The sequence below is a fragment of the Peromyscus eremicus genome, chromosome 10, assembly GCF_949786415.1.
Source record: "Peromyscus eremicus chromosome 10, PerEre_H2_v1, whole genome shotgun sequence".
Classification (NCBI taxonomy): domain Eukaryota; kingdom Metazoa; phylum Chordata; class Mammalia; order Rodentia; family Cricetidae; genus Peromyscus; species Peromyscus eremicus.
The window spans coordinates 23,416,320-23,442,994 of NC_081426.1; the positions used below are offsets into that span (position 1 = coordinate 23,416,320).

A 26,675-nucleotide genomic window follows, 5' to 3' on the forward strand; every position below is an offset into this window, starting at 1 on the left:
AGATACCTGAACGTGTAGATCCCCTGGAATTGGAGTTAAAGATAATTGTGAGCCACCATGTGGGTGCTGGGAATTGAACCTGGATCCTCTATAAGAGGGGTAAGTGCTCTTTTTTTTGTTTTTGTTTTTCAAGACAGGGTTTCTCTGTGTACCACTGGGTGTCCTGGAACTCGCTCTGTAGACCAGGCTGGCCTTGAACTCAGAGGTCCGCCTGCCCTCTGCCTCCCGAGTGCTGGGATTAAAGGCATGCGCCACCACCACCTGCCTGGCAAGTGCTCTTCACTGAGCCATCCTTACAGCCCCAAGAATAAACATTGTAAATAATTTATATTTTTACATTTGTGTGTGTGTGTGTGTGTGTGTGTGTGTGTGTGTGGTGTGGTGTGGTGTGTGTCTAATATGTGGGTGGGCATGCAGTCCACAACCCACAAGTGAAAACTGAAAGGAAAAGTATTGACTCAGGACCCTCAATACCAAGTCCTCAGCACAAATGAGATTCATTTGCCCCAGAGGGACAGAGAGCAGACAGACAAAGACAGAAGACAGAGGACTAGGGAGAAGGGGAAGGGGGGCAGGGGCATTTGTCTCGGAGGGACAAAGTGCTGCCTCTGGATAGAGAGGAGACAGGCATGGCACCTAGGAAAATGGCAATGTATAAAGGTACAAAGGGTGTTTAATTTTAATTGGGCATGTTAGTTAGGTGAGCCAAAGGGGGCTTCTGATGGCTGGACTTCAATACTGATTGCTGGACCTTGGTGGTCAGCCTCAGGAGGAGGAGGTGCCAAATGAGGGGACAGACCTTGGGGCTAGCTTTAGGACTGCAACCTAACAGTTTTTAGCAAAGCAGAGGGAATGGGGGAGAAGGGCAAGGCCTGCCAGAGCCAAGCTCTAGCGAGCTGGAGTCCCTTCAGAGATGAGGGAACAACTTGCTGGAGTTGGTTTTCCTCCACCATACGGTCTCTGGGGTTCGAACTCGGTGGCAAGGGCCTTTTGCTGCTGATCCACCTTCCTGGGCCACGAATAAAGTCTTAACTCCTTTTCAGGTGTCAGCTGTGTTTTTGTGTCACTAGTAACATAAAGAGATCAGGCAGCCTACCGCCCCTCCAAAATAGGAGATTCAGGGTCTGGAGAGATGGCTCAGCGGTTAAGAGCACTGGCTGCTCTTCCAGAGGAACTAGGTTCAATTCCTAGCACCCACATGGCAACTCACACTTGTAACTGCAGTTCTAGGGCTTCTGACATCCTCGCATAGACAAACATGCTAGCAGAACATCAATTAGTACAAAATAAAGCTTAAAAAATTTCAAGAAAGGGCTGAGGGAATAACAGCTCCGAGGTAGAGCACCCACAAGAGCAAGGCCCTCGTGTGTGTGTGTTGGGGCTGGGGCTTTCGGAGACTTCCGACCAGAGTGTGGCCATAAGCTTTCTTTTTCTTTTTCTTTTTTTTGGGGGGTGGTGGTGGTGGTGTTCGATACAGGGTTTCTCTGTGTAGCCCTGGCTGTCTTGGAACTCACTCTCTAGGCTGGCCTGGAACTCACAGAGATCCGCCTGGCTCTGCCTCCCCAGCGCTAGGATTGAAGGCGTGCGCCACCACTCGCTGGGCTAAACTTTTCTTAACCATTACAAAGTTTCAAACTCGGACAAACAGCTGAGGTGCCTATTTAACATAACAAAGCCGACCTGGCCGACCTGGCCTCCAAGTTCTCCAGCATTCTTCAATTCCTACCTGTTACAGGGCAGGCATCAGCAGCAAATCCCACCTCCTACCCTAAACTCTCCAACCCAGGGGCTGAGGCTCTTCCCTATATAATCCAGACATTTTGGTTGCCCCTCCCTTTTTTGGTCCTTTGGCCTAACTGGTTGCTCCTCCTAGTTCTCTTCTCTCCCTTCTCCTCTCCCTCTCCCCACATGGCCCGGCTCAGCCTGGTCGTGTCTGCTCTGGGACTCTTCCAGATATCTCTGCCTCTGGCTATGCTCTCCCATGTATCTACATTAAACTTTCTCCTCCACCATACCTAGGAGCAGTCATGTCTTTTCCTTTTTATTATTTTTTTTTTAATTCAACTAGCAAATTCATGAAGCAGTCCGTGTTTGAAGAAAAGAAGAAAAAGGGCAGGCTTGTATTTTAAAAGGAGAGAAAATGAAAATTCTGGTAGAAATGGTTTTCTTTCCTGACTGTTTGTTTTTGTGTGTGTGTGTGTGTTTTGCTGGTCCATTGCACATCAGTTTCCCAAGCGTTGATCCATCCGAGAGCCCCGCATCCATGTCTTGCCCAGCTGGAGCACCTGCCCTAATGGGACAGCCCGGGCTACCTGGGCTCGGTCCCGTTCCAGCCCCTACCTGGGGCACCCGGATCGGAAAAGGGAGAAGGTACGGAAGGCGGCCACCCGGCCTGAGTACAGCCTGGGACCGCCCGCCACCACCAGGGCGAGCCCAACGCTCAAAGCCCGCGCTCGAGGCCACGCCCTGGGCCCCGCTGACGTCAGCCTCCTGGAGCCCGCGCACACGGCTTCGGGGAGGGGCTGCGCGATGACGTCAGGTGCGGCGTGGCTCGCTGCTCTACACCTGCGTGCGCGTTCGCGGCTGGCAGCCATTGCTGGCGGGTCCTCGCTCGTATGTGGGTCTGCGCTCACGTTTTCTGCATCTACCGCCATCAGGGACCAGAGGCCATGCCGGGCTATTCTGAGGCCAGGTCGGGATCGCAGGGCTCGGTGGCGGGAGGCGGGTCAGGCTACCGTAGAGTAGGGGCTGTTCCCGCTGGGGGACACGTGCTACCGGGTAACTTAGGCCAGATTCTGGGGGACTCGTTCCAGACGTCAGCGTGTCCCTGCCGAAGCGTGGAAGTGACCCTCTAGAGAGATTCCGTCACGGGAGTGAGTGTCGAGGGGCCAGAATTGGGTGACAGGCACAGGCCGGGGCTGAATGTGCCTTGTCCCCCTTCCTAGGTCGACATCGAAACCGGGTGGATGGACCCACAGCGTGGAAGGGCTGACCAAACCCTTCTGGAAGATGTCCTGGTAAGTCAGTTGTGAAAGCCGGGCTCTGCCTGTCTGGAACTGGGCCCTCGTTTTCTCTGAACCATTATCGAATTAACTTAAGGTGTCCAATTTTTCTCCAGCCTCGAAAATACATCTTGAGAAGAATAAGGAGGGAAAGACCATTTTGTTTGCTTGTTTAGGTATGTATGTTACGTAGATTTTGTGGTCATGAGATTTTAAGACAACTATTCTGAAATTAGCGTCACGTAGACTAATGTAGCAGTTTATAGTGTCTAATCTTTCAAATACGATGGCCGTTTCCGGAGGGCCTTCCTTACTCTCTCAGCCAAAATCGAGGTAATCTGCAGCCAAACTCAGTATCTCTAATTTACCTCCAGCGTTCTCAGGATTTTGGTCTGAGTGGCGCAGGATTTGAGTGATGCTCTTCGCAAGCCTCCAGCGTGCTTGGGTCTGCAGTGACCCTGTGCATTCCTATAGTGCTTGCCAGAACAGTTTTGAAGTGGTTTGAGGCCTTGCCCTACCTTCTCCTGGGCAAGGTTATAGAAATTTCAGACAATATCAGACACTTGCCACGTGGGTAAATTACAAGTGTGGGATTACAAATGCTTCACTTCCTTGTTTTATTTCTAACTGGTGAAAAAGTTTTGCATAGTTCTGGTCTAGAGGCAAATAAGTCATTGAATATTCTTTTTCTAAATTCCAGGGTTGGTACTAACTATTAAACCCTTAAAACAGTTACAAAATGTACCTCATGAGAAACCAGAGTTTGGTCCCCAGCACTCAAGTAACATTCCAGATGTGGTGGCACATGATTCTGATTTTCAGGGCTGGGGAGGCAGGCATCTGGATCCCGGGGTTAGTTCTGAGAAGGCAAGAAAATCGGGCTGAATACCTGCAGGTAGTGGTGGCCTGGCCAGTGTGCCAATACCTAAGGAAGGCCTCTCCGAGGAGGAGAGCATTGGTATGGTGTTTCTTGTTTTTGAGAAGGGATACATTTAGGCTAGGCTGGCCTGAAACTTAAATGGGGGGGGGGGGTGGCCTTGAATTCCCAGTCCTCCTGCCTCAGTCTCAATGGCTCAAAGTTCTAGGGTTGCAAGCGTGTGTCTTCATGCTTGGTTTGGCATATTTCATGTCAGGGGTCTCACTGGTCCTGGGTTGCCTTAAGCTCAGAGACTCCTGCCGCACCGCAGTTTCCCAGGTGCTGGGATTAAAGGTGTATGCCACCATACCAGGTCCTCATTTTAAGTCTTTAATCCTGTTTTTTTGTTTTTGTTTTTTTCAACACAGGGTTTCTTTATGTTGCCTTGGTTGTCCTAGAACTAGCTCTGTAGACCAGGCTGGCCTCGAACTCAGATCCACCTGCCTCCCAAGTGCCGGGATTAAGGGCATGTTCCACTACTGCCTGGTCTAAATCTTATAGTCTATTTTATGTGTATGGGCCATGGGTGGCGCGGCCCATGGGGGTCAGAAAGTAACTTGCAAGAGTTGGTTTTCTCCTCCCACCATGTGGGTCCTGTATGTCCAGCGGTTTCCCAGCAGGAACTGTGAGGTTGAAATGTGATAACTGGTACCTCTACCCTTACAGCTGTGCTGTTTTCCAGAGCGCCTGCTGGGGGGAATGGGAAGCTTGGGTTAAAGGGAAGTGTCCTGTTCTGGGGTGGAAGCTGTGGGGTAAATGAGGTAGACTGTCCCCAGCTTACTGTTGAAGCTTCCTGCTCACTGACTCTTCCTTCAGTCTAGGAAACCCAAGGTGCGGGAACCAGAAGAGACCTGAGATGGCACATGAGTGGTTATCAGGCTGTTTTGTGGAACTTGTGAAGGGGTAAGGATGCCAGAAGACACCATCAGGTCTCTTCTGGATTTTTGTTTCTGTTTTTAGGAAGTGTCTCCTGTAAGTTAGGCTGGCCTCCAAGTCTGTACAGCCAAGTATGGCTTTGAACTCCTGGACTCACGCTTTCACCTCCCAAGAGTTTGAATTATGTGCCTATACCAGCAAGCCTAGGCTTCACTTCCCTTTGTGGTAACTGTCCATCAGTCAGTCTCCTGGCTTTTAAAAAGTATTTTAAGACAAACAACAGCTGGGCAAGGTGGCCCCCACCTTTTTTAATCCTAGCACTCAGGAGGCGGGGGCCGGTGGATCTCTGCAAGTTTGAAGCCAGCTTGATCTACAAAGAGTTACAGGTCAGCTGTAACAGAGACAAAAACCAGCAACCACAACCCAACCCAACCCCCCCCCCTTAAAAAAAAAAAACAAAACCCTGTGGCCTTTCTATAAGTCATGTGATTGAATCTCAGAAAGGTTAGCTGTGTTAAAGTTTACAAGACTTTCAAAACTTCTAGTATCTGGACTCCTTGGGCCCTGGTTCTTGGAGATGACATTTGTGGTTTGAATTAAGGCATGGTGTATATGAGGTCATGATGTGTCTAGCTGGAATGGGTGTGGGCTGCTGCAAAATGTGGGCCACAGGCCTTTTGGCTCACTGTGGGTACAGTCAGGATCAGAAACTTGGGTAAGGTTTTGTGATTGCCCCTCATGGCAGTGGGCATTTATAGCAGCCCTGGGTTTTGTGATGGTGCCTAATTTTCATCCCATGGTGCTTCTGGTCTCTGCAGATGAGGAAACAGACTAAGAAAGCCATCTTGAAAGACGGATGAGGTTTGACGCCTACTGTTCGCCTCCCCTCGGAAAGGAGTCAGCCATTCTGCTTCTTGCTCTGAGTTGCTGTGTCTCAGGACGGTGCTATGTGTTTGGTGAAGTCCTCCCAGACTCCTTCAGGTTTTCAATAAGGAATCTGGCTGTGCCGAAGGTTATTCTGACATCTGGATATAATAAACCATGGATATTGGAGGCAGCTGGAGGAAAACACCTGCTATCCAAGCTGCTGGGAGGTGAAAGCAAGAAGATTGTGAGTTCAAGGCCAGCCTTGGCTACAAGAGGCCCAGTCTCCAAAACAAACAAACAAACAAATAAATATCTATGAATTCCTCTTACTCTGTTTCTTTCCATGTTTATGTGTTCAGTTGACTCTGGTGCCAAACTCGGTCCAAATGAACCAAGGTCCCTTGCCATTCTAAATGGTTTTGAGGCTGGGGCTCACTATATAGCCCAGGTGCCCTCTTTAGTACAGTGATTACATTTACCACCTCATCCCTGGATAGGCTTTGAATGGCCATTTGGGACTTGCACTTGATTGAGTGAATGAGGCATGCTGGAGTGGTTGGTGGTCACCTCAGGGCTAAGTGAGAGGGATGAGGAACCCTGAGATCCTGAGGATCTGCTCTTGGCTGATAGAAACTTGGTTAATGGCTCAGCTCTCAAGAGTATACACTTCCAGTACCCGAATCAGGCAGCTCACAACTGTAACTCCTTGTAGAGGGTGTGATTACCCTCTTCTGGTGTCCCCGTGTTCTCCCACCCCGGGGTACAGCACTCATAATTAAAATGTTCCTAACTGAAGGGGGCAGAATAGATGGCTAGTTGGTTAAGACTTGTAGCTGCTCTCCAGAGGACTTAGGTTCAATTCCTAGGGCCCATATGGTGGCTTACAACCATTTGAAACTTGTTCCAGGGGATCCAATACCCTCTTCCCAGCCTCCTTGGGTACAAGTGCACAGACACATTAAGACAAAAACATTAAATTTATAAGTTTCTGAAACCCATACATGTTCTCTCTTTGTAGACCAGTAGTTGTCAGAATGGAGAATAGGAAGCTAAGAGAGTGATAATGCCTTGGGGTCAACTACTCAGCTGGAAAGTAGTGTGTAGTCTACCCGTAGGTGTGCCCACAGGGCTAGTTCACACAGGCACTGTCAGGAAATGTAGTGGGCAAGGCCTGGCAAAAGCCATCGAGGGTACAGTAGTAAATCTTAGATTTCATTACTACTGACAGCAGATAGAACAGTGCCAGAGATGCCAGACTCCCACGTTCCTGTTATGCATAACAAAACCCACCCAAACAGACGATACTGTCACACATGCAGGCAAAAGGCAAAGCCCCCTACACACTCACACACACAAACTTTAAAAATAGATAGTAGGGGCTGGAGAGATGGCTCAGTGGTTTAGAGCACTGACTGCTCTTCCAGAGGACTCGGGTTCAAATTCCCAGCACCCACATGGCAGCTCACACAATGTACATAGAAGCAACACACACACACCATCTTAAATGGCCAATTTGGCCTTGAGCTAGATAACAGTAAAACTACCAGGGTTTCCTCAGTCCCCAGCAGGTGAGTGGGCGGTGACCCCACCCCCTTTGTCCGCATGTCTGCTGGGTTCTACTAGTCTGATTTTTTTATAAGGACCATGCCACGAGAGGAAACTTCAAGTGGCTGCAACCAGTTCAGAGTGACCAGCCATTCTCTTAAGACAACTGGAGCCTCTGGACTCAGTGCTGAAAGGGCCCAGAGTTGGTTCAGTCCAGGAAGGAATTAAATGATGTCATCTTGGCTTCAATAATGTGAAATGAGAGTAACTCCTGTGTGGGTCCTGGGAGTCAATGCAAACATGGTTGTGCAAGCCCCGGGGGTAGGAGAAGCTGAGTCATGTGTTGATAGGGTGGGGAGACAGCCAGAGTCTAATACCACACCCACAGGTCAATCTCTGACCTAAGAATGGTCTTGGGATTTCTAAGTGGTTAGGAGAAGAAAACCCCCAAAACACACTACATCATGACAGGTGAAATTTCTGTTGATTACAGGGTTCCGTGTCTCAGATTTTACTGGAACTCAGCCACGTCAGTTCTTGATGGAATCATCACAAGTCTCAGGTCTTTTTAAGGCCTGGGGTTTTGGGAAATGAAACCCATGGGTGGGAGTCCCCAGGTTGGGGAAACCCTAGCAAAGTTCTACCCCAGGAGGCTGGGGAAGGAGTGCTTCCATGCCAGGCTGAAAAGGATGCAGCCTGGCTGGGGCTTGTCTGAGGGCCCTATACTTCCCAGGGTGAAGCCACTGCCACTGGATCTGGGCCATTTTCAGCCAGTGGTTCATTTTACCACTAACGGTACTGGCTTTTACCACATGGTGGATAAGAACTTAAAATTTCGTTAGGTGTGTTGCATTATCAAATAATTTTAAAAAAACGAAATGATTGAAATACAATTGTCAGCCAGGTGGTGGTGGCATATGCTTTTAATCCCAGCCTGTGAGTTCAAGACCAGCCTGTGCTATAGAGAGTTCCAGGACAGCCAGGGATACACAGAGAGACCCTGTCTCGAAAAACCAAAAGGGGGGGGGGGGGAGAGAAGAGAAATACAATTGCTAGGTATTTGTGAATATAAGAACTCTCAAAGTTGACCCACAAATAACTCATATTTGGGGATATGAGGCCTGCCATCTAGCCTCCTCCCAGCATGAGGGAAGGGAGCAGAGAGAGCTGCCCCCTAGGGCAGATCTTGAGATCAGGAGGACTACACAGAGAAACCTTAGTAGTCAGTTAGCTATTTCTTTTAACATTATTTATTTAAATTCATTTTATGTGCATTGGTGTGAAGGTGTCAGATCCCCTGGAACTGGACAGTTGTGAGCTGCTATGTGGGTGCTGGGAATTGAACCCAGGTCCTCTGAAAGAGCAGCCAGTGCTCTTACTGCTGAGCCATTTCTCCAGCCCCTGGCTAGCCATTTCTAAATGCATCGTTCATCTATAAGTTCAATGATGTGTAGCAAGTCTTTCTCTGTACCACCAGCTCCCAAATAATGACACTGAGACTTGTTATTATGAACAGCTCGCCCTTAGCTTAGGCATGTCCCACTAGCTCTTATACTTTAAATTAATCCATTTATTTTAATCTACATTCTGTCACGTGGCCCATTACCTCATCTCATACTGCTCATGTTGTGTTCTCCACATCTGGCTGGTGACTCTGCCTTTCTTCCTCCCTGTCCCCAGAAGTCCTGCCTAACCTTCCTGCCTAGCTATTGGCCGTTCGGCTCTTTATTAAGCCAATCACAGTGACACATCTTCACACAGTGTAAAGGAATATTCCGCAACAATGATGGGCTGAGACCCATAAGAGCTAAGATGAGGCCCCAGAGCTCCAAGGGGTGTGGTCTTATCGCAGAGGCTGGATGAAAAACAAAGGCGAATATGTGCAAGAAGGTCCTACTGAAGGCTAGCCCACTAGAAAGCTGCAGCCCTCCCTTGTCACTGGTGAGGAATTGCATGGTGCAGAGTCCCCATCTGTAATGAGTCTTTCTCTGTCCTGCCAGCCAGCTTCCAGATAATGACATTCTTATTCATTATGAAACCTTGGCCTATATGGCTTGTTCCTAACTAACTCTTTTTTTTTTCCCCCAAGACCGGGTTTCTTGTGTACCCCTGGCTGTCCTGGAACTCACTCTGTAGACCAGGCTGGCCTTGAACTCACAAAGATCCGTCTGGCTCTGCCTCCCAAGTGCTGGGATTAAAGGTGTGTGCCACCACCACCTGGCTAACTAACTCTTATAACTTAAATTACACCCTTATTTTTATTAATCTATGTTCTACCAAGTGGCTTTTACCTCTATCTCATTTTGTGTGTCTGTGTCTGGCTGGCTTCTCTATGGCCAATTCCGGTCCGCTAGTTGCTGGCTCCACCCCTTGATTCAAGATACAACTTTATTGGGCAGTCTCAGGAATGTCAGAGTTCAATCAAACTATCCCTCAACACCCACCACTGGCTCATCTGCAGGTCAGGCAGGAAGCCTTTGGAGTTTAAACTCTATCGTGGCCACCCCAGGCTAATGTCACGCTATGGAGTAACACACATACAGCTGGGTAATCATGACCATGCCAAGATCTATCTCTTGGGCTGGAGAGATGGCTCAGCAGTTAAGAGCACTGACTGCTCCTCCAGAGGACTTCGGCTTACAACTGTCCACCTCTCTAGCCTTCGGCAGACACCAGGCATGCCCACAGTGCACTTATACACATGCGGACAAAACACTCATACACATAAAATAAATGTTATATATTTTTTTTTAAATGAAAAGGAATCATCCCTTTTGCTGGGCCTGGTACAATCCTGGCTACATTGGGGAGCTAAGGCAGAAAGAAGGCCAGTTTGGGGAACAGAGTTAAAGAGAAGAAAGAGAGGAAGAGATGAGGGGCAGGGATCTCTATGGGGTTCCAGATTATGTGCTGTCAAGGTTGGAAACCAATCCTCAAAAATCTTGTGGTGAGCAGGAGCTTCTGTTGTTTTGAGATAGGGTCTTGCTATATCAGGCCTTCAACTCATTATGGTGACTATTTTGACCTTGATTTTATGGTAATCTTTCAGCCCCAGCCCCCTCCTCCTTTTTTTTTTTTTTTTTTGAGACAGGGTTTCTCTGTGAAACAGTCCTGGCTGTCCTGGATCTCACTCTAGACCAGGCTTGGCTCGAACTCAGAAATCCGCCTGCTTCTGCCTCCAGAGTGCTGGGACTAAAAGCATGCACCACCACACCGTTTCCCGCAAGCACTCTTGATACAAGAGCATCACATAGCCCAGACTGGTCTCAAACTAGCTATGTAGTAAGATACCACCTTGAACTTCTGATCCTTCTCCAAGTGTTGGGATTGCAGGCATGTGCTGCCATGGCTGGGTTTTATGAGGTGCTAAGGGTTGAACCCAGAGCTTCATGAATGTTGGGCAAGCACTCTACCAACTGAGCTACGTCCCCAGCCAGCCCTTAACCTTTGGAGTGCTTTGGGATTGCAAGCATGTACTACTATGCCTAGCTTGAAAAGAGCTTTGAGGAGAACAAGGATCCCATCAGAACAGAGGACCGTTAAGCAGACTGCGGGCCAGGGAGCAGGAAACAGCACTTGAAGCGCCCAGGCAAGGGAGCTGCAGCAAGTGGGCAGGGCCAGCTCCCCCGGCAAAACCCACTTCCTACTTTACCGCAGTACTGTAGGAGTTAGGCAGGGCTGGGCCTCCCCTTTCTGTCTTCCCCTTCACCCCTGTACAGAAAGCTCTGGCGCCCTGCTCTGGGTGCTTCCAGTGGGCAGGATGGAGGATGAGGAAGGTCCTGAGTATGGAAAGCCTGACTTCGTGCTTTTGGACCAACTGACAATGGAGGACTTCATGAAGAACCTACAGCTCAGGTAGGGGTGTGTGTGTGTGTGTGTGTGTGTGTGTGTGTGTGTGTGTGGCGGGGAGAGGTGATGGGCTCCTTTCTCTCCTCCCTCCCCTTTCATCCATGCAGACCTGAGGGAAGCAAGGACGGTACACTGACTGGTCCCGTCATCAGGAACGGGGACAAGGTTACACATACCTAGACAATACAGGCTGAAATGATAGTGACTCCGGGAGATAATGGCCACCCAGAAAGCAGCCAGCTTTCAGAACTGGAGCTGCCCACTCGCTCTCACCACACCCTAGTTGACAAGACCAGAGTGTGATGCCCTCTTGAGAAAGATGGGCAAAGGCATGGGGACCAGGAACTATACTGCCTTTTTCTCTCTGTACCTGTAGATGTTTCTTCCCTGGGTCTCATGTGGGATCGGACTTGAGCCTCCTTAGGAACCTCAAAATGAAGTGGACTCCACCCTAGGGTCCCGATCATTGCAGCAAGTTGGCATGATGCTCTGGGTTGTTCATGAGAGGGGCCACAGGCTATGACTGGTAGCACTGATACCTGAGCCTGCCTTACCACTGAGGAAGGAAGGCGGGGAGTGCTCCAGGAGCTAGAGGCATGGTATGTCAAATGGCCTTGTGTGCAGCTGGACTTCATGCCTGCCTCCTGGGGAGATCTGCTGGGTGCAAGGAAGCTCCTTGGAGAGCACTTGAGGACAAGGAATCTCCCTAGGCACAGAGGTGGAGGCCACAGGCTGACCCGTGGAGAGGGCTCTCCAGGAAATGAGTCAATTCTTTGTCAGTCTGCTTCATTCTCATGAAGAGCAAGCTCACAATCATGCGTCTCCGTTTTGAACGCTGAGCCCCAGAGGACAGTGGCTGCAGGTCACACAGTCTGTAGTCCCTGGGAGTACCCATGTCACAAGTGGCAGAGAAAGAGGAACCCTAAAGAGTTCCTGCCTGGGGTTGAGTGGGTTTCACACGCCGAAGGCAGTTGGGGCCCCAAGGAGCAGGCAGGTCAATACTCCTTTTAGAGCACAGAACCCAAGAGAGGTACAGCCCCAGGCTCCTGCTGCTAACTCGGTTTGTGAACGGAAGGGTGGAGAAGTCTGAAGATGTGTTGGAGAGGGGCCGTGGCCATGACTAGGGGGTGAGAAGGCTAGCAAATCACCACCCTATGATTTGGGTGGGGCAGGGCGAGTCCCCTTCCGGCTCTGGTCCCGCCTAAACTCTGACACAGGAAACAACCAAGGCCCCCTCCCTGGAAGAGTCTCCTTTTCTCAGTCTCATCAGCCCAGTTGTTCTGCAGGGGTCACCTGGGGCCAGCCCTGACTCTTGTGAAAGACCCAGGGTTCTTTCACAAGTCAGTTCCCTTTGTGGAAGGGATGGTCCTGATTCCTGGGACCTGAGCATCCTGTTAGAGAGCAGCATGGACCACACACTAGGCACTGTGCTGATGACTGTTCTGGGTGGCTCAGCTTACTCAGAACAGCACCAGGGAGTCTTAAGTCAATGAGGCCCCCCTTTCCTCCTCTCTGTGATCTTTTCTGGGATGGGATTCTTGACTGCATGGGGCCTCCCACGTGGACCTCCCATGGATGTGAATGCTGAGGCCTTGTTCTGCTGTACCTAGGTTTGAGAAGGGCCGTATCTACACCTACATTGGTGAGGTGCTGGTATCCGTGAACCCCTACCAGGAGCTGCCTCTGTATGGGCCAGAGGCCATTGCCAAGTACCAGGGCCGTGAGCTCTACGAGCGACCACCTCATCTTTATGCTGTGGCCAATGCTGCCTACAAGGCAATGAAGCGTAGATCCAGGGACACCTGCATCGTCATCTCAGGTACCCGTGCCTCTGAACCGGATGCCAGAGCCATGCCTCACTCATGAGCGAGGGTGGTGTTGCTCTCACCTCTAAAGATTGGACAGGAACAAGGATCTGGGTGGGCTAGGGTGGGCAATGTGGTTGATGCTACCATCCCCTTTCTTCTCGGCAGGGGAGAGTGGGGCAGGGAAGACAGAAGCCAGCAAGCACATCATGCAGTACATCGCTGCAGTCACCAACCCAAGCCAGAGGGCTGAGGTGGAGAGGTGAGCACTGACGGGTCCCAGCAGGGTTGAGACATCTTTGCTAGGGGAAGGGCCTTGGGCTAGGAAGCAACAAATGAAGGATAAAGGCCAGCTCAAGCAGCTAGCTCTCTGTCAGGAAGGTTCCAGGTTGCTCCCCATATCCTAAAGCCACAACGAGGGCCTTTCGGATGAGGGGGCTGAGACCCAGACGAGGTGTGCACACTGCCAACTGGGGAGGAAGTGGCACCAACAGGTCCCAAAGCAGGAAAGGGGACATTTTGTGGCGTCTACAGAAGTCTGGAGAAATTGACAGCCTGGTGAGGAGACCCAGGCAGGCATACGAGTTTTAGTTGCCTGATCCAGGAAATGGACTGGCTTGCCTAGCCCTCTGCTCCCCATCTAGGCCCCGCGGAAGTACCTTCCTGGGTCTTGGCCTGTCTCTTCCAGTAGTAATGTTGTGGTCGGGGCTTGCAGGATTCCTGCAAGGATGTCAGTCTCCCGGCATGTGACCATCGCTGCTCCCCAATGGTAGCTAAAGGTCTACTGCAAAACAGATGGGACATGGGGGTGACCACAAGAAACAGAACATAGCATTTGCTGAGCGCTCGTTCTGGGCTCAGAGCTGCACAGACAATGTGTGTGACTCAAGCAAGCTGGACAAGAGCATCTGCAGGTCTCAGAAGGAAGCTGACTATTATGCACAGGGCAGGGGGCACTCTGAACACGGTGGACCACTCACCCCTCAGCCAGCTCGGCTTCCTGAGATGCTGTGATTGTCCTTTAGATGGGGGTCTTTGCGTTGAGACCCTGGTCCTTCTGTCCTGTACAGGGTGAAGGATGTGCTACTCAAGTCCACCTGTGTGCTGGAAGCCTTTGGCAATGCCCGCACCAATCGCAACCACAACTCTAGCCGCTTCGGCAAGTACATGGACATCAACTTCGACTTCAAGGGGGATCCTGTTGGAGGACACATCCACAGCTATCTGCTGGAGAAGGTGGGCGGGTGGGCTGAGGAGACCCTTCCCCGACATGAAGGTCCCAGGGACTGGGAACATACTGACTTGATGTTGCACACTGGGAAAGCAGAGCTCTGAGTGGCCCGTCTCTGGGCCGCGGTGACCTTTGTCACAGCATTCCTCCTCCTGGGATGCTTTCCACCTGGAGATACACAGGTGGGGTCCTCGGTACAGACCCGCTCCCAGACAGGGATCCAACTACCCCTCTTGCCTCAGTCTAGGGTCCTCAAGCAGCATGTGGGTGAGAGGAACTTCCACGCCTTCTACCAGGTACGCCTCTGTGAGGCGGGAGGGGATGAGAGCAAACTAGCAAACATGGAGAGGCAGGGAAGGGGCAATAGGCTGGCCTGTCTTCCATCCCTTCCTCACTGCCTCCAGTTTCCCCTCTCTGTCCCACACTGACCTACCACCAAACACCCTCTTTATTCCCCCTACATCTATTCCAAACATCATACTTCACCCCAGGCACCAGAGGGCGGGAGATCCTTGAAAATGGAGATGTCTCCAACATCTGAGACCCAGAGACTATAAGTACCCTGGGACACAGTTTGTTCTATGGGTTCTGTGTTGGAGTCATCCTCTTCCTGTTGGGGGATGGGGTCGGTAGAGGAGGGCCCTTGAAACTCAGTGCCTAACTAGAGGACTTCTGTGCCTTCCAGCTGCTTAGGGGCGGTGACGACCAAGAACTGCAAGGATTACATCTGGAGAGAAATCCTGCTGTGTATAATTTCACACGCCAGGGAGCTGGGCTCAACGTGGGAGTGCACAATGTGAGGACAAGGGGTACGGGTCTCAGACTCTGGGAGTAGACAGTGGTTGCCTTAGGCCAGAGAGTATGAACAGCTCAAGTAAGTGGGAGAGGAAACAGTTCAGGGAGGGGACAGGATACAGGATGAGCACGGGCCAGGGATGGAGAATGAGATAGGGTGAGCAGCTGCCTGAGATGGAGGAATTGAGGCCTATTAAAGGCAGGTGTCCTGGGCCCATGTTAGCCGTCCTGGGCCCATGTTAGCCTGGGTGGTAAACACTTCCTTCCCTAGGCCTTGGATAGTGATGAGAAGAACCACCAAGCCGTGATGGAGGCTATGAGGATCATTGGCTTCAGTCCCGAGGAGATGGAGTCCATCCATCGAATCCTAGCTGCTATATTGCACCTGGTGAGCTTGGCCTGGAGGACCTGGGAGGGTAACCTCTCCTCCTGGGAACCTCGTGGGGGAAGGATTGGACTCACTGGGGGACATTCCAGCAAAGTCATTGAACGGCCTTCCTCCCCTGCTGAGTCTGAGTTGGTGATGCACGGTGGGGGTCTGGTAGAGAGCTGGGAGCCTGGGTTATGCTCCTTTACAGCTGAGCCTTGACGATCAAGCCTCTGGCGTTGTGGCCTGTGAGCTGCTCCTCAACGCCTCTCGACTTCAGTTCTCCTTAGGAGACCTCAGTTGAAGGTTTTAGAACTCTGATGTGTCTGTGGCCCACAGCGATCAGTAGACAGTGCTGTGTGAGAGGAAGCTGTGTTCCCCCACATCCACATCCTCTACCTTCCCTTCTCTCTGTCCAAAGGCAGCTAGACTCCATGGGGACATGGAGCCTAGACTGTTGATGATCCCTTCATCACCAGGGAAACATCGAGTTTGTGGAGACAGAAGAAAATGGGCCACAGAAAGGAGGCCTGGCAGTGGCCGAGGAGGCCCTGGTGGGCTATGTGGCCAAGCTAACAGCCACACCCAAGGACCTTGTTCTTCGAACCTTGCTGGCTCGTACAGTGGCTTCAGGAGGCCGAGAACTCATAGAGAAGGGCCACACCGTGGCTGAGGCCAGCTATGCCCGGGACGCCTGTGCCAAGGTATTCTCAGAGAGTTGGAGGGAGAAACCATGGGCCTTGATAAGGATGGTGGGTTGGTATCACAAAAACCATGCTCTACTCCAGGCGGTGTACCAGAGGTTGTTTGAGTGGGTTGTGGACAGGATCAATGGCATCATGGAACCCCGGGGCCGAGACCCTCGTCGTGACGGCAAGGACACAGTCATTGGTGTGCTGGACATCTATGGCTTTGAAGTGTTCCCTGTCAACAGGTAGGCGACCCAGCCAACCACAACTGTACCTTTGACCCTGTAACCACTGTGGCTACCGTAATCCAGACATTTTGGTTGGGCCGGGAGGAAGGAATGTTTAGAGTCTCGTGCTGGTCCTTGAGTCCTCTAAGCTTGCCTTGGCTGTGCCCCCAGCCAGTTAGGTAACCTGATGACAGGCAGAATTTGGGGGTTCGCTTCTTTTGCTGCTGGCTCCCAAGTCCATTCTGGAGCGTGGGGTGGTGGGGCGGAGAGTTCATAACCCACAGTGCAGAGCTGTTAGGAGAGAGGCAGCTGTCCATCACTACCTACCTGCAAGGTGTAAGAGCTCCTCTGAAGGTCCCGCCCACCCCCAGCTTTGAGCAGTTCTGCATCAACTACTGCAATGAGAAGCTCCAGCAGCTCTTTATCCAGCTTATCCTGAAGCAAGAGCAGGAGGAATATGAGCGTGAGGGCATCGCCTGGCAGAGTGTAAGCACGGCAGCTGGGCGGGCGGGCGGGGCGGGGCGGGGCGGGGCTGGGAGGGGGGGTGGCTGTCAGGGAGGAGGATGCATTAGGAGCCTCATGAGACCCGGAGGCCAATAAGCAGACACTGAGCAGTGGGAGGTGACTGGCCAGTGTCAGGAGTTTTTCTAGAGCCTCCCTCCTGGTGGTCTCCACTCCAGATCGAATACTTCAACAACGCCACCATTGTGGAACTAGTGGAGCGGCCCCACCGAGGCATCCTGGCTGTACTAGACGAGGCCTGCAGCACGGCAGGCCCCATCACTGACCGAATCTTCCTGCAGACCCTGGACACACACCACCGCCACCACCCGCACTATTCCAGCCGCCAGGTGCGCTAGCTGTCCCTGTGCTATGGCAGAGACGGGGGACACGTACAGAGGATCTACGATGCTCATGCCTCATTGGGTTCTTGACCAACCCAGCCTGGTGCCACTAAGGTCACAGTTACCTCTGTCCAGCAAGGGTGGCTGTGGGACTGTCCCCTCACATAGCCTACAAAGCTGCCTCTCTTGTCGGTGTCTTACTTTGGCCTGTCCCACAGCTTTGCCCTACAGACAAAACCATGGAGTTTGGCCGAGACTTCCGGATCAAACATTATGCAGGGGATGTCACGTAAGTCCCACCTTCAGAAGTCCCAAGAAGCATAAGTACAGGAAAGACACAAAGTTTGGTGTCCTACCCCAGCTCTATGCACCTAGAAGCTCTTTTAAAATACCCAGGTTAGGGCTGGAGAGATGGCTCAGGTGTTAAGAGCGCTGCCTGCTCTTCCAGAGGTCCAATTCCCAGCAACTACATGGTGGCTCACAACCATTTACAATGAGATCTGGTGCCCTCTTCTGGCGTGCAGGCATACATGCATGCAGAACACTGTATACGTGATAAATAAATCTAAAAAAAAATTAACCCAAGTCAAGCTGGGCATGATGGCGCACACCTTTAATCCCAGCACTTAGAAGGCAGAGGCAGGCAGATCTCTGTGAGTTCAAGGCCATCCTGCTTTACATAGTAATTTACAGGACAGACAGGGAGCCCCCGTCTCAAAAAAACTACCTTGCAGGGGTGGTGGTGCACGCCTTTAATCCCAGCACTCGGGAGGCAGAGCCAGGCAGATCTCTGTGAGTTCAAGGCCAGCCTGGTCTACAAAGCAAGTTCCGGGAAAGGCACAAAGCTACACAGAGAAACCCTGTCTCGAAAAACCAAACAAACAAACAAAAAAACAAAAAAAAAACAAACAAATAAACAAAAAAAAAACTACCAACAACAAAATACCCACTCCAGAACCCTACCCTACCCTTGTTATTTGAGGGAGCTTCAGGTTGGAAGGTGGGCCCTAGAAAGCCAGAACACTGCATTTCTTTTTGTCTTTTTCTTCTTTTTCTCCCTTTCCATTTCCTTCCTTCCTTTCTACCTTCCTTCATTCCTTTTTTTTTTTGTTGTTGTTGTTCTGGAGATCAAATTTGGGGCCTTCTGCACATGGTAGGCAAACACTGTTCCAGTGAATGTATTTCCAGTCCTTACATGTTCCATACTCTGGCATCAGCCTTCCAATTGTTGGGGTTATGTACGTGTACCATGACATCCTGGCTAAGGTCCTGCATTTATAATTAGCCCCCAGGTGGGGGCTCACTGCAGTTTCCAGACACCTGTCCGAGTTAGCTTTCCACTGCTGTGATAAGGACCATTGTAAAACCACAAGTGTTTCTGTGTCCTGCCTGTCCCGCAGCCTCTCAGACCCTAGTAAACACACACAGGCTTATATTACTTACAAAATGTATGGCCTATTGCAGGCCTCTTGCTAGCTAGCTCTTATATCTTAAATTAACCCATTTCTGTTAATCTACGTTTTGCCATGTGTTCCATGGGTTTACCGGTCTGCTGGCATGTTGTCTCTTTTGCCTCTGCCTTTCTTCTTCCTGTTTCTCTCTTTGGATTTCCTGTCGGCCTCTAAGCTGCCTTGCCATAGGCCCAAACAGCTTTATTTATTAGCCAGTGGGAGCAACACTTATTCACAGCATACAGAAAGACATTCCCACAGCAGACCATGACCAAAGCAACTTGGGGAGGAAAAGGTTTATTTCAGTCACATAATTCAATTACAGTTCATCACTGAGGGAAAGGAGGGGCAGGAACTCCAGGCAGGAATGAAAGAAGAGGCCAAGGAGAAGTGATGCTTGCTGGCTTGCTTTCCTTGGCTCAGCCTGCATTCTTACAGAACCCAGGACCACCTTCCCAGGGATAGTTCTGCTTGCAGCGGTCTGGGCTCTCTCACATTGATCAGGAAAATGTCCCAGGGCTGGAGAGATGGCTCAGTGCTTAGGAATACTGGATCCTCTTCTAGAGAACTTGGGTTTGATACCCAGCACCTACATGACAGCTTACAACTGTCTATCACTCCAGTCCTAGGGGATCTGATGCTTTCTTCTGGTCTCCATGGGCACCAAAGACACAAGTCATGCACAGACATACATGCAGGCAAAACACCCATACACATAAACTACAAACAAACAAATAAATCTCTAACAATTATATATAAAAAAGAAAATGTCCCACAGACTTGCCCACAGGCCAAACTGAGGAAGGCATTTCCCAATTGAGGTTTCCACTTTTCAGATGACTTTAGCTTGTGTCAAGTTGACAAAAAACTGAACTAGCTAGCACAACAGCTCTGAGCATCAAAGCCTAGGTTTTCTTCCTGGGATTGTCGTTATGACTGATAATTTACCTCTCATTCCTCTCTAAAGTGGATTTGAGCCGGGCAGTGGTGGCACACGCCTTTAATCCCAGCACTCGGGAGGCAGAGGCAGGCGGATCTCTGTGAGTTCGAGGCCAGCCTGGGCTACAGAGTGAGTTCCAGGACAGGCTCCAAAGCTACACAGAGAAACCCTGTCTTGAAAAACCAAAAAAAAAAAAAAAAATGGATTTGAGGTGACTCAGAGAAGGACAGTATTTGATGGAAGGGTCCCAAGGAGAGGAGACAGATGATCACACCTATTCACAGTAATCTGAGTCTTGAGTCTTGAGTCTTCATCAGCGCTACAAGCAGAGCCAATATTTATCAATCAGCTTTCTAGTGGTCCAAGAACCAGATGATTATCCTGAGGCTCTATGTCACGAGGTCGGAGTTGTTCATCATAACTGTAATTGCTGGTATTTGTAGACACTCAGTTAGACCTGCTTCAAGTATTGAATGCACCTCAAGAAGCAGAGTGATGGGCTAGCTTTTCCAAAGCTACCACCCAGTGTGCTCGAGGAAGAGCTAGGATTTGGTGCTGGGATGCTTAGCTTCAGTCCTGGGACCTCAGCCACTGAGTCCTTCTCCTAAGGAGAACAGGTGTAGGTGACAAGGAGTATACAGATGTGAGGGAGACAGGGGAAAGCAGAGAGTAGCAGGCAGGAAGAAACGAACCCAGGAAGTTACAGGTAGATGGCAGAAGGGAGGGACTTTCTTGGTGGTCTGCCTGGCCCTTGATCTGCTCACCCACTCTGGTCTTGGTCAGGTACTCTGTGGAGGGCTTCATTGACAAGAACAGAGACTCCCTTTTCCAGGACTTCAAACGACTGCTGTACAATAGGTGAGTGTGGCTTGCTGCACCAGCACTGGGGGTCTTCAGGGACTCTGAGGTCTAATCCCTACTTAACTCACAGACAGCCTGAGGTTCAGATATAAAACTATATGGTTATTGGAGCCATACTGGATTACGTGGATACCTGCCAGGGTATCCGGTAAATGCAATTTGTGTTTACAGTGCAGATCCCACCTTGCGGGCCATGTGGCCAGATGGGCAACAGGACATCACAGAAGTGACCAAGCGCCCCCTGACAGCCGGCACACTCTTTAAGAACTCCATGGTTTCCCTAGTGGAGAACTTGGCTTCCAAGGTATCACCTTTCAAATCCTTCTCTGTGCCCTGGGTACCCATCATGGAGGTGTGGGCATTCTTATTCTGTCTGCTTGAACCCTGTCTGCCCCACTAGGGACCTGAGCTTTAGCAGAGGTTAGATATGGGACTCAGAGGTCAGACTTGAACAACCACTGAACACAGGGCAGACTTTGGAACCAGTAAACCTCTAGCCCACTGCCTCCTGGGTAAGAGGGTCTGAGAGCCACATGGACAGGAAATCAGCAGTAGCTTTCTTGGGGAGCTTCAGGTCAAAAGTCAGAGGAGCGACTTGGAGGAGGGTATGGAAGAGTGTGTTAACGGAACATCCAGAAATGGTAGCCTCTCTGGGAAGAAGGGAGGAAAGAGAGATAGAAGAGCTCCTTCCTCCTTTCTGCACTGAAACCTAGCTCTGGGCTCTGGTTAGGCTCCAGGCCTGGGCGAGGCTCTGGGTCCCTTGTTCTGCTATGATTTTGCTTGTCCCAGCTCTGCTAATCCAGGCTCTTGTGGGCCAGAGAAACCCTGGCTTCTTAGGGCAGGACACACAGAAGTGACTAGCTTAGGCCCCTAAGTGTCCTCTGTCCCTACAGGAGCCCTTCTACGTCCGTTGCATCAAACCCAATGAAGACAAGGTGGCCGGGCGGCTCGATGAAGCCCACTGTCGCCACCAGGTCGCATACCTGGGGCTACTGGAGAATGTGAGGGTCCGCAGGGCTGGCTTTGCTTCCCGCCAGCCCTACCCTCGATTCCTGCTCAGGTACAAGCTCCCACCCCCATCACCATGTGGGCCGTGGACTCTGTGTGGAATCTGGTGGGTAGAAGCAGAGGGACCCTAAATAATGTCTTAAATGATAATGCAAGTTGGAGCCAGTGTACCTCTGGCCCCAAGACACCAAAATGTCTGTGAGAAAATCTGGGGAAGATGTGTGTGTGTGTGTGTGTGTGTGTGTGTGTGTGTGTGTGTGTGTTGTGTGAACATCTGTCTATGTGCAAAGCAATACGTGGGGACACATGTAACACGCTTAGGAAGAAACTGGTGGTGGGGGCATGCCCAGTGTCATAGTCCCAGAAGCATACTGTCAAGATTTCAGCCCTGGGGATTCCTAGTACCCCTCCATTCTTCCCAGGGCTGGTCAGAGACGGGGACCCATGTGTACTGCCTGATGTCAGTACCCATCTTCCTATTCAGGTACAAGATGACCTGTGAGTACACGTGGCCCAACCACCTGCTGGGCTCTGACAGGGAGGCTGTGAGCGCTCTTCTGGAGCAGCATGGGCTGCAAGGCGATGTGGCCTTTGGCCACAGCAAGCTGTTCATCCGATCCCCAAGGACGCTAGTCACTCTGGAGCAGAGCCGAGCTCGCCTCATTCCCATCATTGTGTTATTGCTGCAGAAGGTGCGAGGCGGGGGTGCTGGGTGGACACCCCCCAAGGTGGGGATGGGTGTCCACACAGGTCTGCAGAATATGCCTCACCCATTCCACGCCTGATGGTGTTCCTGATATTTTTCAAGTTATGTGTGGGTCCCTGGCTGCCTTCCCTGTAGGGTGTTCAGTCTGAGTTCTGGTGGTCACATTCTGGAGATGTCCCTCTGTCTCTGGGAGCCGTGGAGGAAACATGTCCATCTCCTCTCTCCTCTCTCCCACACAAGCTTTCTGCCTAGGCAGCCTAGGGGTGCCAACTTACAGGTGTGGTACAGAGGAGCCGCTCTTTGCTGAGAGCCTGCCGAGCCTTGAGCAGGGCTTCTCGATCCTCGAGGTCCACACGCCTGCCCAAGAACAAGCCTCCCGATAGAACTGGCTCCAAAGAGCAGGAGGCATGGTCAGCCTTCTTGGAGACAAGCCAGGGGTGCTCAGGAACGACTGAGGGCCACACTTAGAATTAGTGCTTGGGCTGGCCGGGCGGTGGTGGCGCACGCCTTTAATCCCAGCACTCGGGAGGCAGAGACAGGCGGATCTCTGTGAGTTCGAGGCCAGCCTGGACTACCAAGTGAGTTCCAGGAAAGGCACAAAGCTACACAGAGAAACCCTGTCTCGAAAAACCAAAAAGAAAAAAAAAAAAAAAAAAAAAAAAAAGAATTAGTGCTTGGGGGTGACCCCATGTTCTATTCCATGTGTTCCGTCTAGGCATGGCGGGGCACCCTGGCTAGGTGGCGCTGCCGGCGACTAAGGGCCGTCTATACCATCATGCGCTGGTTCCGGAGGCACAAGGTGCGCGCTCACCTGGTGGAGCTGCAGAGGCGGTTCCAGGCTGCCCGGCAACCCCCACTCTACGGCCGCGACCTGGTGTGGCCACCACCTCCCGCTGTGTTGCAGCCCTTCCAGGACACTTGCCACATTCTCTTCAGCAGGTACCGTCCTCAGCCCTCCGTATGATTTCCGTTCAGCTAATGTCCTCTGACTCCTTGAACCTGACTGGGAGACACATCCCCACCCCATTAATCAGCAGGAAGATAGGGCTGCGTGTGATTAACTGGCCATCAATGTACCATGACTGTCCTGGCGCTGTCCTGGTCCAGTGCCATGGCCTTCTCGGGGGAAGCTAGCTAGCTAGGCTGGGAAATGGGGATGCCATGTTGGTATGGACCTTGAAGTCTGAGTTCTCCAGAAGGACACAAAGCAAGTGTCAGAACAGGAGGTGCTGAATGGTTGTGGCTTTGGAGGCTGTCTCCTAGGGACACACATTGGGTACAAAGGCCAAGGCCAGAGAGGTAGGCAGGGATTGGGACCCAAGGGGCAGTCAACATCAGATTAAGAAATGGCTTTTTGGCTGAGCGGCAGTGGCACAAGCCTTTAACTCCAGCACTCAGGAGGCAGAGCCAGGCAGATCTCTGTGAGTTTGAGGCCAGCCTGGTCTACAGAGTGAGATCCAGATTCTGACACCAAAACTACACGGAAAAACCCTATCTTGAAAAACCAAAAATAAAATTAAAAAAAAAAAAAAAAAGAAAAGAAAAGAAATGACTTTGGGGGAGGGACTGGAGAAGCTATGAACACAGGCATCTTCTGATCCTTGTCCTCTTCAAGGTGGCGGGCCCGGCAGTTAGTGAAGAACATCCCTCCTTCAGACATGACCCAGATCAAGGCCAAGGTGGCCGCTATGGGGGCCTTGCAAGGATTGCGTCAGGACTGGGGCTGCCGACGGGCCTGGGCCCGAGACTACCTGTCCTCTGTGAGTATCGGTCAGGTCCGGGGCAATGGGTGCTCAGAACTGACGCTGCAGTGGGTCTTCCCAGCTATTCTGTCCGTCCTGGGGTTGCCTGGCCTGTTGAACCCTCTCCTCGGCCCTGCTCTAAAGGTTCATGCTTGAGGTTTTGGGATTTTTCAACCATTCCCAATCCTGGACTCTGCTGAGCAGCCCTGACCCCTGAGAGTCCTGTGTTCTCAGGTATAGCTGCCCCTTCGTAGTCTCAGATACAGTACCCATTCAGGCATAAGCACACACTTGTGTATGCACACACATTCTCACACGCATCACACTTACCAATATTTCTATTGCCATGGCTCCCTTCACCTCCTGACTATTGTAAAGTTGCCGTCTCTCCTGGCTTGCCTTCTGTTGCTGTGATGAATACTGTGACCAAATACTGTGACGACTTGGGGAGAAAGAGTTCATTTCAGTTTACAGAGTACAGTGAGTCATCCAGGGAAGTCAAGGCAGGAACTGAAGCAGAAACCATGAGGGAACGTTGCTTCCTGGCTCACTCTCCTTGGCTTGCTCAGCTATCATTTAGGGAGCCCAGGCCCATCTGCCTAGGGATGACACCACCCACAGTGGGCAGGGCCCTCTTACATCAGTAAGCAATCAAGAAAATACCACATAGACATGCCGCAGGCCAATCTGGGGGAGGCAGTTCCTCATTGAGGTTCCCTCTTCTCAGGGGTATCAAGTTGACTGATACGATGACACCATCCCTGGGCCTGGTCCCCAGGGTACTTCTGTGTGGTTGGATGAGACATGCAACCCATTCATGCCTTCTGGAGTCTTTAGAACTACACACATAGTCAGGCCAGCTAGGCTAGTGTACAGGAAAAGGAGGCCATGAGACTGTCTAACAGTGAAGTTCTGTGCTCTCTGCTCTCAAAGAACCCATGTGCTCAGCGGCTGATGTACAGGGCCTTGACTGAGGTTCACCAAGGCGAAGAAGGAGAGTTGTGGTATTCTGCTGAGAGTTTCTGTCGGTCAAGCACGCTTCCAGACCCCATCCCAAACACCTCTTTCCATCATCTGTCCTCAGGGCACCGACAACCCCACAGCTTCCCATCTGTTTGCTGAGCAGCTAAAGGCACTTCGGGAGAAGGATGGTTTCGGAGCCGTGCTCTTTTCCAGCCACGTGCGCAAGGTCGGTGTTTGGCCTGGAGGTCGCGGGGGACAAAGATCCGAGGGACACAAGAGACCTGAGGCAGCCTCAGCCCAGCTCTGGTTACTTCTGACGTTTAGAAACCTTGGTCAGTCAGTGAGGAAAGGACATAGAGAGGGAGGAAGCTGGGGTGGGGGGGGCCTGGAGAAGGCTGGGCGGTACCAGCCTGGGCCCAGCCAGCTCTTCTGCAGGTGAATCGCTTCCGCAAGAGCCGGGACCGGGCCCTCCTCCTCACAGACCGGCATCTCTACAAGCTGGAGCCTGGACGACAGTACCGGGTGATGCGGGCTGTGCCCCTGGATGCGGTGAGCACTGTAGACGTTCTGCATCACCTACGGAGTGAGGACCCTGGGCTGGGAGCCTTACCTCGCCACCTCCATGGTTTACCTCTGATGGGTAGTCCAGACCATCCTCAGCCAGTGGGTGGCAGCACTCCTCTGGAAACCGCATAGCGGCTTTCTCAAGTGCCTCGGCTCCCCCACCTCATACTTTCATGCTCTAACCCAATGGCCCCTCTCTCTGCCTTTGCTGTCTTAGGGGATCTCCTGCCTGTGTAGGATCTGAGCCCTCACCAAAGCTTTTAGCTACCTCCTCTGGGACCTGTCCCTTTCCTCTGTCTGGCCCTATGGCTACTTGGTCCTGTGCATGGCAGCAGCTTTGTTCCCAAGAATCTTCTTTCTCATAGGACAAGAAGCAGCCTGAGACAAGGATCAGGCTGTGTTACCTCTGGGTCTCCCAACCCCAGTGACTCCGTTGCTAAGACAGTCAAAGGACCCCTGGTGTCACTCTGTGTGATACAGTAGCGATATCCCATTGCATGACGTCATGCCAACCCTCCCCTCTGTCAGCAGGGATCAGAGAGGGGAGGTAGGGATGGCAGAGGGGTGGCTGGACACTGGAGTGGACACTGCCAAGGGCAGGGCTTCCGAGGTGGGGCTCAGGAAAGTCCTCCTGTAAGGAAGTGGTTGGCTTGATGTGACCCTGACCCCAAGCTGTTTGCTCAGGTGACAGGGCTGAGTGTGACCAGTGGACGAGACCAGCTGGTAGTGCTGCATGCCCAAGGCTATGATGATCTTGTAGTGTGTCTACACCGTTCCCAGCCACCGCTAGACAATCGCATTGGGGAGCTGGTGGGCATGCTGGCTGCCCACTGCCAAGGGTGAGTCCCGGGTCATTTTGGGAAGTGGGCATACAGAGCCCCGCCACCCTGACCCTCTGCTCTTCCCGCGACAGGGAGGGACGAACCCTGGAGGTCCGGGTCTCTGACTGTATCCCACTGAGCCAGCGTGGGGCCCGGCGCCTCATCTCTGTGGAGCCCAGGCCAGAGCAGCCTGAGCCAGATTTCCGGTGCAGCCGCAGTGCCTTCACCCTCCTCTGGCCAAGCCACTGAGCAAGCCAAAGCCAGTCTAGCTTGGTTTCCACACAGTTCTAAAAACACCTGGCCTTGCCTTGGACACACGAAAGGCCAGGACCTGTCCACCCCTGCCTGGAACATCACACAATAAAGATGCTATATTTGTGCCTAGCGTGGCTGCCACTGCCTTGGCCAATGTTTACCCGGCATTCCCTGCTCATCCACAGGGGTCCCACATGAACTAAAGCAGGAGGCCCGAGGACCCGGTCTGAAGTGGGTGGACAAGACCCCAGAGGCTGGGGCCCCAACCCAGAGACAGGCTACATTCAGAGCCCATGGTTTGAGGGAAGTGCTCTCCGTAAACCTGCTTCCCCGGACACCCAAGGCAGCTC

General features: G+C 51.7%; 1 protein-coding gene, 1 long non-coding RNA gene and 1 other non-coding gene across 3 annotated transcripts; all 3 read left to right on the top strand.

Moving 5' to 3' along the window:
* The first annotated feature begins 2,552 nt into the window (after positions 1–2,552).
* Positions 2,553–5,679, top strand: LOC131920594 (uncharacterized). The gene is made up of 5 exons (XR_009381714.1): positions 2,553–2,692; positions 2,946–3,017; positions 3,119–3,178; positions 4,735–4,821; positions 5,613–5,679. It is a non-coding gene; the product is annotated as an uncharacterized LOC131920594 (long non-coding RNA).
* Positions 3,425–3,557, top strand: LOC131921313 (small nucleolar RNA SNORA9). The gene has a single exon (XR_009381941.1). It is a non-coding gene; the product is annotated as a small nucleolar RNA SNORA9 (small nucleolar RNA).
* Positions 5,680–10,915: 5,236 nt separating the features above from the next.
* Myo1g (myosin IG) lies at positions 10,916–26,432 on the top strand. The gene is made up of 22 exons (XM_059275007.1): positions 10,916–11,061; positions 12,666–12,874; positions 13,029–13,122; positions 13,931–14,096; positions 14,334–14,387; positions 14,777–14,887; positions 15,158–15,274; positions 15,733–15,957; positions 16,042–16,187; positions 16,541–16,655; positions 16,850–17,020; positions 17,233–17,303; positions 20,189–20,263; positions 20,438–20,570; positions 21,160–21,326; positions 21,759–21,966; positions 22,696–22,919; positions 23,596–23,740; positions 24,807–24,911; positions 25,121–25,234; positions 25,934–26,088; positions 26,163–26,432. The coding sequence occupies exons 1-22, from the start codon at positions 10,967–10,969 to the stop codon at positions 26,317–26,319; spliced, it is 3,057 nt and encodes a 1,018-aa protein (XP_059130990.1). The 5' UTR covers positions 10,916–10,966; the 3' UTR covers positions 26,320–26,432.
* Positions 26,433–26,675: the final 243 nt, after the last annotated feature.

Excerpts from the sequence above, each read along its gene's own strand:
- Myo1g (XM_059275007.1), top strand. The coding sequence starts at position 10,967 with ATGGAGGATGAGGAAGGTCCTGAGTATGGAAAGCCTGACTTCGTGCTT. Across the intron at positions 14,388-14,776 it reads ACTTCCACGCCTTCTACCAG|CTGCTTAGGGGCGGTGACGA; the intron begins GTACGCCTCTGT and ends TGTGCCTTCCAG. Across the intron at positions 17,021-17,232 it reads CGCACTATTCCAGCCGCCAG|CTTTGCCCTACAGACAAAAC; the intron begins GTGCGCTAGCTG and ends CCTGTCCCACAG.